Source organism: Garra rufa, chromosome 20 (assembly GCF_049309525.1).
Source record: "Garra rufa chromosome 20, GarRuf1.0, whole genome shotgun sequence".
NCBI classification, from domain to species: Eukaryota; Metazoa; Chordata; class Actinopteri; order Cypriniformes; family Cyprinidae; genus Garra; species Garra rufa.
In genome coordinates, this window is record NC_133380.1 from 34,792,760 (window position 1) to 34,809,146 (window position 16,387).

Genomic DNA, 16,387 nt, shown 5'->3' on the forward strand with positions numbered 1-16,387 from the left:
GGGTTAGTAAATTATCAGATTTTTTTTTTTATTCTGGAAGTGGAGTAATCCTTTAATTCAAGTGATGAAGGATTTTGGAATGTGACAGTAATCAGTGTTGAGTACTACTGTAAGGTTAACCTGGTCTTGTTTAAATGTTTAAAAATTATTAATAGTGTAGAAAACATTTGAAAAAATAAAGTAGAAATGTAAATTTGAAAAAGTAATGAAAAAGTAAACAAATGTAAACAGTTACATTACTTGAACATACTAATTGAAATAGTTACACTGCTTATTAGCATTATTGGCATTGATTATTCCATGAAGAACCTTCAATATCCATGGAGGTTCCAAGGTTCTTCTGATTTTTAAAACGTTCTGCACACTAAGAAAAAAAAAAGGATCTTCTAAAATCTGCTGACTGAAAGGTTCTTATGAAACTAAAAATGTTTGTGAAAGCCCCATTTTGCAACCTTTATTTTTAAAAGTGTAATCTGACAAGCTGCAAAAATGGACAATTTTTTTTTTGAGTGAACTATTCCTTTAAGGAATGGCATAGAAATATCTAAGTGTGTGTGTGTACCTGCTGTATCCAGTTATGAAAGACTTTAAGTCCTTAACGAAGTTGTTTAGAATCTTGTTGTTTATAATAAAATATACATTAGGCTGTCTCTGAAAGCCGGGACAACTGAGAAATAAAGTGTAAAAACACGTCTTTGGGGTAAAAAGAGGTTTTAATAAGAGGGTTCATGTATTTACGCTCAATATTCGCGCTGTTTTCCTAATGATAGCATTACGCCTCTCCAGCGCTTCTTTGGGTGTGAACGCAATGACATCTCCGCCTTTCGCGAATCCCCCTCCTCTCCTGAGCAGAGTATCACATTCACACAGTAACTCCATAGATCACTCCTCATACACCATCCTGCACTAAAAAAAAAAGAAACAATAAAGGACGTTAAAGAAAAGACCAGACAACAAGGCGAGCAATGCTATCTTCTGACAATGCCTCATCACCACCTTTGAGAGTGAAGCAGAATGAATTTCGTCTTCTACACATTCTTGGCATACTTTTATTTGGGATCGCAAATATTCCTTCTCCATACCCTGCTCGTCCAGCCCGCTCACTCTCACCCGCAGCCCTGCCACATCCTAGCGCGGATAGGACACACCGTGCGCCTGGGTGCCCTCCTGCCTCCCCGCCAGTCGGTCCGGGTGCGGGCGGCTCTCCACCGCGCCCTCAGCGGTCTCGCCGAAAGCGGCAACAACTTTCTTCCGTACAACTTGAGCCTGGACGTGGTGGCTCGGGAAGCCCCGAGCGGAGACCCCGAGTCGCTCTTCAGGTGTGTGTGTCAGGATATAGTGGTCCAGGGGGTCTCGGCTGTGCTCGCCTTCCCTCAGACGCAGGAGGAAATAGTACAAATGGAATTTATGTCCTCTTTTTTGGAAATTCCTTTTATAAGCATCATTGAGCACGGAGAACCCCTCAAAACTCAGGTAACGCGTTTCATCTAAACAGAAAACCTGCTCCTGTTTGTTAATCGTGTTTGTTGATTTCTTGACTTTCTAACGATTGCAACTTACGTGCGTTTTAATGCGACTTTCATGCATCTGTTGACTGGCTTCAAACACAGCAATCTGTGTGAGTTAAAGAGTGTTTGAATGCAAAGACTAATTAAGGATTGAATCCCTCACTAATTAAACATTGAAAAACACCCCCCCCTCCCCACACATACTTCCCCAAAATACCCCCACCCTTAAGATGGCCAAAACACTAAATTGAGCTGTATGCATGTTTTTTTTATTACATAACATACGCATTTCAACACTGTCTCCTAACAACGTTTTAGTAGGCTAACTAAAAGTTTTCCGGAATGCGCTAATTTTACGCTCCAAAACCAAAATCGCGTTTGCCTGATCGGTAACCATAGCAACAGTTCGCTGCTCCAGCACTTTCCATTAAAATTACTATTGGACAGTTGCATCGACGAAACATTATGACTTTCGATGCATGCAAAATAGAGCTTTTAGTGTTTTATTTGTAGCGTTTTAAAATAGTAACAACAAAGTAGTTGCAAAACATTTTGGACAATTCCATAAAAAAAAAATAATAAACGTGAAAAATGTGAATTCTTCAAGGACAACATTCTCCTCTTCTTGAAAATTACTGTATTGTAAATTTTGCTTGATTTATCACTATAGGACAATCTTAGTATAGTATAGCAATAAGTATGTACAGTAAACAACTGGTTGGTGAAATGTAGGCTATAGAAATATCGTCATTGTATCTTTTTTTTATATAACAAACACATTTTAATGTCATGACCTTGAGCATAAATCTCATAATGAACTGTATAATTCATATCCCTGTTACTGTCATCCCTTTTATATTTAAGGTATAGCTACATCACAACATGTTTTTAAATACATTTTTAGATTATTATATATTTTGCTTGTCAACATTGAAAATGTGTCACCTGTGTAATTTGGATCGACAACAACAAGATAAGACCTAAAATATTCATTATAAAAATCTAGATGAGTAATTTGATACACAACACAAGACAAATTTCCAAAGGTGGCAGGCTTATTAAAATCGGAAAATCAAGGTGCTTGTAAAACAATTTATGTAAGACCAACTAATTAACCACCATGGCCTCAATTTATGCGCTACCCGAAATGGCCTATACGATTCCAAGTTTTATTTTACTTCACTCTCTTTGATGTCAACGCAGATTCATTTTTGTGTAGATTTTGGCTTCGCTCTGAGATGCAGCTTGATGTGGACTAGCTGATCTTTCCCTCAGGTCACAACAGATCTCCTCAGCTTGTGTGTTAGGTTTGTGTTTGGACTGTTATGATGCACCTGCTCTATAAGAGAAAATGTTTCTCTGACAGGTGTGTTCTCTCAAGCAGAAATTCATGCCACATTGCATTATTCTCAGTCAGGTATGTAGGCTGAGACAGTTTCATAGACATCAGTGTCAAATGAGATGTTCTGCTAAAACGTTAATGATATGGCCTAGAATACATTAGATGGTTAAAATGACATTTGCATGAAGCAGCTGTGCTGTTTGCATATAATTGTGTTTTCTCTGGTTTGTTTATTGTCATGTTTGATTCTGAATCATTTGGCACACATAATGATATATTATGGAGTTCATTTGAGTGTATTGGATATTTTGCACCTGTCTTGGCTGCGGAGGGAAGCTTCATGTGCTGGTGTATTTGGCATGCAGCACTGGCTGAAAAGTGCTTACTTCACAAGGTACTTTAAGAAATTAAAAGGGGGAAAAATACTGTAAATCTTACAGCCAGCTGAGGAAACGCATACATTTGTCTTGCTTAATATCCATCCATTAAAATCACTTCAGGCGCTTCTTAACTTCTGTACAAATATTCAGTGAAAATCCAGTGAAATTCTTCACATCCAATAATTCAGTGTGATCTCATAAGTATTTGTATGTATTTTTGTGTAAAATGACGTATACCACCTGTATATTTACTTACTTATGACACACTGAAACATACAATTTTGATGTATTGACAGCATCTAAAAAGTTAAGTTTATTAAACAGTTTATTTATGAACTTAATATGAAATGTTAACATTTTGTTCTGTTCTGTGTGACTTTACTGCCAACTCATCTTGAAGGATTACATAATGTTTAACAAGACTACAAAATGAATAACATTTATGTAATGGTTTACTTGTGAAGTAATGTTTATTTAGTTTGCCATGGGAGACATGCTTTGACTGACAACAGAACCATAAAATGCATCAAAAATACAAGATAAAATCTCTAAATTAATCAGTTTTTATTCATGCACTGTATTATTCAGCAATCCTTATCTTCATCTTCAGCAGCAACTGTAAATGTCAAATACAGCACTTACTAGTATTTGACATTTCTGCTTATTAGTTTTGATTCTTAATGTTTCCTAGTTTCGATTCCAATGGGGGTATAAAAAATCAAGCCAAACTTTTACATATCAAACATATTTATTCATGTCTTTTTAGCAAAACATTATGTTGTCGGTGAATACCAAAACATCAGCAGATTAAAGACAGATTAAAGAGATTAAAGAACACAAATTCCTGTTTTGAAGCAGAAACAACTAGACTAATTAATACAGATTTCAAACAGTCAGGTAAACAGTCAATAATAAAATAAGAACAAATAAACAAATTAGCAATGGCACAAATAAACAGGTACAGAAATTGAAATCAAATGTAAAATAACTGCATAGTTTTTACTTTATAAATAAAATTAGGATGAATCCTTATTAAAGTTAAAAGATCAATGAGTATTTTTTTAGTTTGTTCTCTGAATAACATTAATGGCACAGGCAGCAGCAGGTATATTAGACTACTGTCCCTTCAAAGATCCATGTGCTTTGAAACATGCTGCGTTATTCTGTGTTGATGTAATTTGAATTGAAACAGGAAGAGAGGGTAAGAGATATCAAGCAGTCTTGCCTCCTTTTTTAAATAGCCAATAGCGTTTCGTTTATATCACAGTTTAGACCAAAGCCCGAAGTCGCATTTGACGGCATATGACACAATCTCATCCACATTGCTGTAATATATAGCATTCTGTGTAGAATTTAAAAAATTATAATGTATGGGGGCGGAAGGCTTCAGATTCTAGAGAGCATTTGATTAGACAGAAAGTTTGATGAGAAGCTCAAGTGCAGAGTGATGCCATCAAAAATCATTAAACCACATTGGCAGAAGATTGGCAGAGACTGTAAGTTTTGAATCTGTATATCTTGTATATGCAAAAAGCACACTAGCCGATAGATATCCTTAAAGCTAACATACTCATACTAAAAGCCAAAAACTTAAATTTTGATTTCACAAGGACTTTAAAGGGTTAGTTCACCCAATAATGAAAATTAGCCCATTATTTACTCACCCTCCAGGCATTCTAGGTGTAGGTTATATGACGTCTTTTCAGATGAATCCAATGGGAGTTATATTAAAAACTATCCTGGCATTTCCAAGCTTTAGAATTGCATGGGTGTTTTTCTTTATCAGTCCAAAACAGTAAAGTCCAAGAAAGTGCATCCATCCATAATAAAAAGTTCAGTGGGTGAATAAAGGTCTCCTGAAGTGAATCAATGCACTAAGAAAAATATCCATATTTAGAGCTCTGGGCAGTAGGTGGTGGCAAAGGGAACTGTCTTTATGAGTGGGTCATCATTAAACCGTCAAATCAACGCGTCACCTAAAGCTGATGTTTCATTTCATAGAAATCAGTTGCACTGATTCAATGGTACTGATGCCAGTTGTAGGAAATACCCTTAATCTTTGAAAGAATACACCAATAAAGATATCGCTTTTATCTTCTCAAAACTCATGGCAAACTGTTTTTTCCCCTCATATATGATTTGACCTGAAAAAGGACAGAGCCGATTAGAGATGACAGAGGAAGTGCGATCAGCTAATCTGTTAACACAGTGGGTGATATATTGTTACCAAAACTTATCATGGTGGTCATGTCCATATATCATGTGATAAATCGATATAGTAATGATTGCAACAGGCCTACCAATTTGTGCCTATTTTTCTATTCAAGCACAAGAGGACATGATGAGAGGTGACTTTTGCCACCAAAACCTGAATTGAGTTCTCATTCACGTGTTATTGTGCTTGAATGGTTTAAAATCACATTAAAACACTGATTAGTGAAATCAAAATGTATGCGTCTTATCGAATCAATGGTTCTTGGAAATATGGAGCTGGTTATCGATACCCGACCCTACTAAATTCAAAAACAGCCACCTCAAGAAGCTTTATGACAGCTTTTAGGGAAATGGTATCAAACACTCATTAGCTCTCGCCTACTTCGTCACAGATTGTGTGACATGCAGTGTTTTTAGGCGATATGCATTTGATTGAGAAATGCGCACCTTCACAGAGTGGACCGGGATACGATTTTTAGCAATTAACAACTAAACTACAAAACTGTGACCGCAACACATCATAATTTGGATGTGTAAACAATGGGACCAGACTGAATCATTTTTCTTAAATGGAAAGACTTGGGTCTCACCAAGGCCATTGTTTGGGATTGAGCCATACCTCCGAAAGATGTTGTCCACTGTCACTTGAGTGATTATTACATGCTTGAGTCATGATGCTGACATTGGACAAGCGTCACTGGGAGATCAGACGTTGACAGATCTCACTGTGTAGGCTGTAAACCTCCATCGATGTCCTTCTGCAATCTGCCAATCAGTGTAAAAGCTCACAGTGCTCTGCTCTCGTGTGTAACGTCGCTCAGGCAAAAATAAAGGCAAGCTGATAATAGGGCTTGTGAACTGGCTGCTGCTGCTGTAATGCTTATGGGACGCACTGGAGCTCCGAGCCGCTTGGATCCTGCTTCACTTGATCTGCTAATCTTGCTGTTTGAGGAGAAATGTGTGTTCTTCAGCAGGCTGGCTTTTGCCATGTGTTCTGTTCATCAATTGTTTGAGCTCCATGCGGAGATGCACACAGGGCAGTGATGCAGTGTGAGGTTGTTGTTTTTCTCTCTCATTGTTTTGTTCCTCACAGTTTGCTTTGTGGAGGATGTTGCAGTTCTAGCACATCAGCTTTGAAACTTTAACTCTTGTGTTGTGTTAGAGGTCCAAGGCCTTTTTAATTGACCCCAAACAGAAACAATGTTACTATAGTCGGTGGCAAAGGCTTTTTGATCGAGTGCATGCCTGCTTGGTTACACAACAGAGGAGGAAAGCTTCAATAATCTCCGCCGGGTTTCAATTAGATCAGAGGAGCATAATAAAAGAATTTGATGGAAAAATATGAAGAGACACAAAAATGAAAGTTCTCTATAAGTTACTCACTCTCAAGTTTGCTGAAGATATTTTGAAGAATGTTACTTCAAAACTATTTCTGCTCCCCAGTGTATTTTTGTTACCAAACTATGGAAGTTAATAGGGACCAGAAACTCCTTGGTTACCCACATTTAAAAAAAAAATCTGCTTTTGTGTTCAGCAGACAACAACTGAGTAAATAATGACAGAATTTGCATTTTTGGGAGAACTATCTCTATTATTAGTGGTAGATGCTGCATTACAATTAATAGCCATTTTTATACCTCCAAAATGTGATGTAATCACCAAGTCAAAAGTAATAACATGTTTTCCTTACACCTTGGATACACTTGATTCTTGATTATTATCCAAAAATGTTTTACACTATATATTTCATATTATGTTTTACTTATAAATATCACTAAATATCACTGATTTTTCAAAGTTGGAGAACCTTCTACAATAAAATACTAATTTAGTCATTCTACTTAAATATTTAATGTTATATTCAGTGTGTTACTTGCCATTTCTTTGTGATTATTATGAAATCTACTAGCATTTTCTGAGTGAAAATTGTTTCTACATCAGTTTTTTGTTCAGTGTATTTGGAAAGTCGGACCACATGACTGTCTACAACCTGAAATAATTTCGGCATCAGGGTTGCCAGGTTTTCACAACAAAACTCGCCCTATTACTACTCAGATCTAGCCCAGTCGAGTTTGGAGGGGGTCCCCCAGTAAAAATCGCATTGCGGGACATAAAATACATGTTTTTTGGTGGGGTTCCCCTGGTAAAATTCACATTCCAGGGTATACATTTCACGTTATTGGGGTTATTCAACCCACAGACATGAAAACAGCAACAGTGTTAAAGTGGTCCAATTCTGAAAACCACAGACTTGGCAACTTGGACTTATTTAAGAGACACAAGCCTGATGGTTTATATAAAACTTATTCCTGTTTTATGATTTTTTGAATGTTGGTAGATATATTGGATAGAGTAAAATAACTGTTTTCTATTTTGTTCTATTTTAAAATGTAATTTGTTTTTGTGATGGCAAAGCCAAATTTTCACTACAGGGATGTGACGATGCACCCTGAGCCGGTTGAAAATCGATACAAATATATGCCAATTCATATAGGTTGAGATGTTAAACAAATCGTGGGGGTAGGAGTTTATATGAATGTATCTCGCGGGGCATTGACTGTTTTCACAAACGTTTGAATGGTATTTTCTTTTCATCTTTGCTCTGAGGTCTGTTCACTCGGCAGCCATATTTGCAACCCCTCCGGGAAGCTATTTCGGGCATCCAAGACAAAGTCCTATCTAAATAAATGGGGGAATGCTAAAAATGAAAAAAACTGCTTGCTGAACTCACAATTAAATTAAATATTTCAAATCAGCAACAAATCTGAAGTAAAATACCCCATGATGGTTGTTTCTTATGCTTAAATAGCATAAAAAACCCTTATTTTTCAGGCTTTACCAGCCAATGCTCCAGTCATAAGTGCAAGTCTCAGGCTTCTGAAGGCATGACTATTCTGCCATATTGCAAGTTGCAGTTTCTCCCTTTCATAAGTAATAGGAGTAAGCCATCATTTTATATGTATATTATGAAAGCCTGTTGCCACCACTGAATAAAAAATAAAAAAGGTTATTGTGACTTTTTATCTCACAGTTCAGACTTTATTTCTCAGAATTGTGTGATATAGACTCCCAATTGCGAGTTATAAAGTCAGAATTGTGAGAGATAAACTCACTTTTTTTCTCACAATTTCAAGTTTATATCTCGCAATTTAATTTTTGTTCCTCACAATTCTTTATAACTTGCAATTGCGAGTTTATATCTAACAATTCTGATTAAAAAAAGTCTGAATTGTGAGATATAAACTTGCAATTACGAGTTATAAAGTCCAGTTTTGAGGGGGACTGATGTTCTCAGAATTGTGAGTTTATTGCATGTTATAAAGTCAGAATAGCGAGATATAAACTCACAATTTTGAGAAAAAAAAAACTAAATTCTGACTTTATAACTCTAAATTGTGAGATGTAAACTCATAATTGCTAGAAAAAATGTCTGAATAATGGGAAATAAACTTGCAACTCTGAGAAAAAAAGCACAATTGCGAGATGTAAAAATTGAGAATTGTGAGAAATTTACCTCGCAAAAAGACTATTTCTCAGAATTGCAACTTTATAATTCACAGTTCTGAGAAAAAAGTAAGAATTGTGAGTTTATATAATGCAATTCTGAGAAAAAAAAGTCACAATTGTGAGATATAAAATCACAATTCTGAAAAAATTCTGAGAAAAATTTGGAATTGCGAGATGTAAATTTGTGAGATTGTGAGTTTCTATCTCGCAATTTTGACTTTATTTCTCAGAATTTTAAGTTTATAACTCACCGTTCTGAGAAAAAAAGTAAGAATTGCGAATTTATATCAAGCAATTCTGAAAAAAGTCACAATTTCGAGATGTAAACTCATAATTCAGATTTTTTTTCATCAGAATTGCGAGTTTATATCTCACAATTCTAAAAAAAAGTCACAATTGCGAGATATAAACCTGCAGTTCTAAAGAAAAAGTCAGAATTGTTAGTTTATATCTCGCAATTTTGACTTTATTTCTCAGAATTGAGACCATTTCTCAGAATTGCGAGTTTATTACTCAATACTGAGAAAAAAAAGTCAGAATTGTGAATGTAAACTCTTAAATCTAAAGGAAAAAGTCAGAACTGTGAGTTTGTATCTCGCAATTTTGACTTTATTTCTCAGAAGAGCATGTTTATAGCTCACAATTCTGAAAAAACAAGTCAGAATTGCGAGATGTAAACTCACAATTACTAGAAAAAAAGTCAGAATTGTGAGATAAAAGTCGCAATTACCTTTTTTTATTCAGTGGTGGAAATGGCTTCCATACTATAGTCTTTGGTATAATGCATTTAAAAGTAGTATTTACTGTATAAGCAAAGCAGTGAACAAAGGAAATGCTGTTTCGCTGCTGTTCTATAAGCACCACCTGCTGGCAGAGAGTCAATTTGCGTCTCATTCAACCCGTCTGCTGTTTCGTGCAGGTATGTTTTATGTACTGTTGTATAGTTTCACAAAACTAAAATCAGACCATTCTGTTTTTGCTTCAAATGAAAGAAGAGCACAGGCAAAGACAAAGAAATCAATATTGTGAATCGTATCGCATTGTATCCGGATCATCATTAATTTTCACACATAAATTCCTTTAGAAATCATTCTGAAACATTAACATGAACAAAATCTTAATTATTCCAAATGTTTGACTGGTATGATTAACAGGCTTCAACAGTCCAAGGACATTTATATCACAGATATATATATTTGCTCTTTGTCTCATCTGTCCTTGCATCCCTGCTCTGCTCGCATGAACTCGATTAAAACAACAAATGTTCTTTCCTGTCTCTAATTTGCAGTAGAAATGTAAAAGAATGACCAAAGGGGATGCCATACAATAAAAGAAAAACCCAGTGCACAGAAAACCCCCAAACATAAAGCTGGATGTCATGCTGTGGAAGTGTGCTATAAAGACCTACACAATAAAAGGAGCTTCCATTGACTGTTGCGGAGCTCATAAAAGTGTCACTTTATTTTATCACAGTTTATCACAACACCATAAAATTGATCACAATCCTGTAAGAGAATTGTTAAACTGGCAGTTGCTAAATGGGCAGCGTTCAAGTGTGTTTGATTAGAAAGCGTCTCCGCAGCAAAGATTATTAAGCCAAAGCCATCTAGATATTTCACCCCAATCCTCACTGTGTGTGTGAAAGCCCCACGTTTAGTTTGCTTAACACAAAATATGTGAGATTTTAAAGGTCACCCTTGGGCAGAACTCAAGACTATTACTTGCTCCATGAATTTATAGATCATAAAATCCAGGTCTTTTCTGAAACAGCACAAAATTGATCCAGAAATGGCAAAGGACTCTAGGTACTTTAATAAGAAAAGGTATGCAGTTCAAGGAGTTTTTGCTGCTGAACGGTTAAAGAAACTTCAGTTAACCGAATCAGCTTCTTTTGACGACACGAATGGCCAGTAAGCGCAAGCATTGTGCTTCGTGTTTTGCTGATTGTTGGTTAAACATTCAAAGTTCAGCAATCTAGTGGTCATTTGTTATCATGAAACAGGTTTTATTTTAGCAGAATTGCAAGGTGAACATTTATTAGGCAACATATTGTTAGCTAGTTGTGAACACAATTATATCTTGTCCCAGGAGCTTAAAGATGCACCTTCCTGCTGTTCTACCATTTTGTTGAAATGTTTCACAATTGTTTCACACTCTAAACTCGGATAAGTAGAATTTACTTAAAAAACATGAGGAAACTGGTTGCCCTAAAAAATATAAGAAATGTGAACTTAAAAAAATCAGTTTATTTACCTTAAAATGTTTTGTAATATTGCAGTTACAAAGTTCAATTCATTTAATTAAATTTTTTTGTAATATCAATTAATTTGCAGTTAGTATAGCTACTCACTGACTCCCAGAGTGCATTGCGGCATGAATAAATTACGCAATTGCTTTGTTTTACTGTTGTTGTTTTTATTTGTTTATTTGCTTGTCTTTATTTCAGTAGTAGCACAACAAAAATAGCAAATAAAATGGTTATTGTTACAATTAATAATAATAAACAAAATAAAAACAATAAAGTAAAGAACAAAATAGTAAAGAATCATTAGTAAACATGTAAAATACAGCTAATGATATATATATATATATATATATATATATATATATATATACACACAGTCAAGCCCGAAATTATTCATACCCCTCGCAAATTCTGACTTAAAGTTACTTTTATTCAACTAGCAAGTTTTTTTTTTTTTATTAGAAATGACACAGACGTCTCCCAGAAGATAATAAGACGATGAACAAGAGGCATTATTGTTCAAATATTTTTTACTCAAATTTTATTTACATTTGAACAAAAAGTGGCATGTCCAAAATTATTCATACCCTTCTCATTAATCAATAGAAAAGCCTTTATTGGCTATTACAGCAATCAAACGCTTCCTATAATTGCTGACCAGCTTTTTGCATGTCTCCACTGGTATTTTTGCCCATTCATCTTTAGCGATGAGCTCCAACTCTTTCAGGTTGGAGGGTCTCCTTGCCATCACCCTGATCTTTAGCTCCCTCCACAGATTCTCAATTGGATTTAAGTCAGGACTCTGGCTGGGCCACTGCAAAACGTTTTTGTCTGCTAACCATTTCTTCACCACTTTTTTTTGTGTGTGTCTTTTGGGTTGTTGTCATGGTGAAATGTCCACTGGTGCCCAAGGCCAAGTTTCTGTGCAGACTGCCTGATGTTGTTGTTAAGAATTTTGATGTATTGTCTATTGATCCTTTTTCACGGTGCCGTTTACTGTGATTAGGTTCCCTGATCCACCGGCTGAAAAACACCTCCAAAACATTTGTTCCCACCACCATGTTTGACAGTGGGGATGGTGTTCTTAGGGTTGAAGGCTTCTCCTTTTTTATTCCAAATGAAGGCTACATCATTGTGGCCAAGAAATTCAATTTTTGTTTCATCAGAACTCTTCTTCTTTGTCCAGATGAGCAATTGCAAAGGAACTTTGGAACTTCAAAACATTTAGATATGGTCTTATAGCCCTTTCCTGACTTGTGAGCAGCCACAATGTGCATCCGCAGGTCCTCAGTGAGTTCATTTGTCTTAGCCATGACTGTCCACAAACCAACAGCAGAGAGCTTCTGTTTTTCACCTGTTGAGTTGAGTAAAACAGCTGTTCACAATGAATCAGGGTAATTAGGATGCTTTAGAACAGCTTGGACTATTTGGAATGGTACAGAACTTAGAATATAGTCCCACAGACTGTGACAGTTTGCAAAGGGTATGAATAATTTTGGACATGCCAATTTTTGTTCAAATGTAAATAAAAGCTGAGAAATATTTTTTTCCACAATGATGCCTCTTGTACATCGTCTTATTATCTTTTGGGAGAAGCCTGTGTCATTTCCGGTCAAAAAAAAAAAAAAAAAAAAAGACTTGCTGGTTGAATAAAAGTAACTTTGAGCTATATATATATATATATATATATATAATGATTTAATTAGAATATAGATTGCTGAATGAGCACTGTGCTACGTCCGAACAGACTGCATTATTTTATGTATAATCATTTTACTGTGCAAATTAATTTTAAAATCAATTTTTCTGTTTTTATTGTGATAACCATTTCTACTGTTTTAATTAATTTAAATCAATTTTAAAATCATTTAAAATGTTCTTCTGTTTGTGTGATTATTATTTTAAATTTTTATGACTATGATTTTTATGCTATTCCTCTTATGTACAGCACTTTGAATTACCATTGTGTATGAAATGTGCTATATAAATAAACTTGCCTTGCCTTGCCTTGCCTTGCTTTCTAAAAGCAATCTACTTATTACTTTTCTTCCCTTGAAATCAAATAACTCTGATTTGATTTGATTAAAGAAAGTTATAATAGAAAGTTTTTTTTTTTAAATCAACATCAATTTATGAAGTCAGCTTATGTGATGTTTTCTCAAATATTTCAGTTGTATTGAAAGTTCAACATTTAAGATGACTTTGGGAAACTAGTAAAAGAAAGATAACTGCAGACATGGAGGAAATGAGTAAAAAGTCTATCAAGAATTGCCTCAAAAACCTCAAAAACATTTCTTTTCTTCTTCTTCTGTTGTTATTTTGCACATTAGCACCAACATATTAGTGCACTGCTGCCTCTCACTGGTTTATTAATGTTGTTGGTTCCTTTGTGGCTACTTGAATATTTTAAGTAACCGTTACTCGAAGCAGTAAGTAAATTGTTTTACTTGTCTTGAAAGTAGCTGTAATTTAATAAAACCTAGTAAGTATATCAACTAAGTAAATAACTAACTATATCTAAGTAAGGTCAACTATTGGATTGTTCAGTGGATGTGAAAGATCCATAAATATCACTAATATTTAAAGACCAAGACTCTGTTGTTTTGTCCTAAACTTCTCCATTCCAAGAAATAACCTCCACGGATTGCCTGGTGGATAAAAATCGAAGCTGTTAATACAAATAAATCCCAGGCAGAGGTGAATCCCATGCGCTACCTAACTACTGTAATTACTGAGATCACAATCTTTCCACTGTTGTGACCTTGAACAAAGCGCTTAACTTCATGCTGGTCCAGAGGGACTGACCTGGTGATTGCTGTACTCTGGAGGCTTTCAGATAAAAGTAATGTTGCTTATCATTATGTTACAGTAATAGGTAATGTTGTTCTAATTCTAGAAAGGAAAAACATGACCCAAACTTTTACCTGCCATTTGTTTTAGAAATAGCAACAAAATGGCTTAGACTGTTTCTCATCCAAATGACAAATTTCATTGTATGTACTGTTTATTTTAACTATTTTAACCCCACTCTCAAAAAAACTTTTCCCAGACCATAAATCTATACTTCATGTAGATTAAAAATTTAAAAATGTTAATGTTTTATGACTAAGTAAAAAAATGAATAATGTAAAATACATTAAAAATCAGTTCATATCAACGTCCAGCTCTCATCCTGTTCAGATGTGTCACTCTGGTGGGTTAAATTACATTTAATTTATCATTTTAAGTTTATATTTTCTATGACCTACTATATTCAATCAAAAGTAAATACATTTTTTAGGGTTCTTCATTGAGTTCCCTTATTTTATGTTTTCCTGTTAACTGCTAAACAAACTTGTGGTTCATTAGAATCACAAAAGTGGTTCATTAGAATATATTTTTTATTTTATCAACATCTTGTAGCTTTAATTCATTTTTAATTATTACTGAATAGTAGATTTGCAAGTATGTATGGATATTCTTTTTTGCATGATGATATCAGTGTTATTTTGGTATCATTGTGATACTGCTTTGGTGTTAATATTAAAGTTTTAGTAAATATGTTTTAAATGTGTTTTTATATTTTTTGTTGTTTGATTAATTAATCTAAAAATGAGAAAATAACCACAAAAGATTATTTAAAGCTATTTTTGTGTTAAATGAGAAAGTATCGAGTAGACATTACAAATTTTAGCTTTAGAAAGAAATATTTAATTTGTTGCAACATAAAATTTATTACACATAAATATTTAAACGTAAACTATGGAACATAAAAGAAGATAGAACAAAAAAAAGTTTCTTTGTTCATATAATGAAAGTCATGGTAACCAAAACAGCTTTGTTACCAGCAGTCTTCAAAATACTTTCTTTTTTGTTCTACAATAGACAGTGTTGAAACAACATGAGGGTGAGGAAATGTTGACAGAATTTACACTTTTTGGGTGAACTATCCCTTTTTTATTTTGATTATTTTTATTTTGAAATGAAATGATACTCTAAATAAGAAACTAAATCTGTACATGTTTTATGAGTCATTCACTCATTTGATTCGATTCGTCCAAGTGACTGATACATTCCGTAAATGGCTCTATTTATGAATGGGCATTTGAATCATTGATTCACACGATTTGTTTAAAATGCGGATTCATTTAGAAACTAAACACAGCTGTGTTCAGAGACGCGCAACAATTCTGCTATGGCTTCAAAGGTAATATGTTCTCTGCAAAATTGAGCAAAAACATATAATATAGTGTTTAAAATATAAAACAAAATCAATTTCTTATTTATTGAACTGTTGTATAAAATCACATTTAAGCTTGTGATAAATTGGGACAAAATCAGCACTCGTGTCATATTCTTGCTCTTGCTGACCGTGTGATATTGTTGCCCTGCATCATATATGTCAACTGTCCACTGTATGAAATATAAGATGGTGTAGAGGTTTTATTTATTTTAATTTAATTTAATTTATAATTTGAAGCTTACATTTTTTTACAATCCATTATATTTCAAACAAAAGCAAATAAACTAATGTTATTTATTTAGTTATTTTAAGTTAAGCTAAATGAGAAATGTTGCCTTGGAAACAATTTAATTTAATTTAATTTAAAATTAAATTTTTTATAATCCATTATATTTCATTTCAAAAGTAAAAAAAAAACATGTTTTGGGTTTTTCAGTGATTTCCCTTATTTTATGTTTTTCTGATAACTACTAAAACAAAATTGCTATTGCATTTCTTACACAAGGGGTTCATCAGAATATCTATATATTTTTATTTTATCAACATCAGTTATCACTGTAGTTTCAGTTCATTCTTAATCAGAACTGAATGCTAGGTTTGCAAATATTTTTATTTATTTATTTATTTTTTAATTTTATTTTCTGCATGACAATACCAGTTTTATTTTAGTATCATTGTGATACTATCTAGTTTTTGTTAATATTGTGAATTAAATTTTATTTTTAATTTTTCTGCTTTTGTGTTAATTTTAGTTAAAGTTTTAGTAAATTTGTTGTGTCTTTTTGCCATTGTTTTTAGTTATTGTTGTTTTTATTATTATTATTATTATTATTATTATTTCGGTTTTAGTTTCAGTTATTTTAGTACAAGCCAACTGTGAAACGTTGCCTTGGAAACTTTTATTTTATTTTATGATGCTTGTGGACATAGTTTGATGCCACTTTACATTTGACTTGTTCTGGTTCAACA

The 16,387-nt window shown here is 34.0% G+C and overlaps 1 protein-coding gene across 1 annotated transcript in view; it reads left to right on the forward strand.

The window, feature by feature from the left end:
• Nucleotides 1-886: 886 nt before the first annotated feature.
• The window catches only part of grin3bb (glutamate receptor, ionotropic, N-methyl-D-aspartate 3Bb), a 135,965-nt gene continuing 120,464 nt past the window's right edge, over nucleotides 887-16,387 (forward strand). Inside the window, exon 1 of the mRNA XM_073825911.1 lies at nucleotides 887-1,473. Within this exon, the coding sequence (XP_073682012.1) occupies nucleotides 1,015-1,473 (459 nt within the window). The 5' untranslated portion in view covers nucleotides 887-1,014. The remainder of the gene's footprint in view (nucleotides 1,474-16,387) is intronic.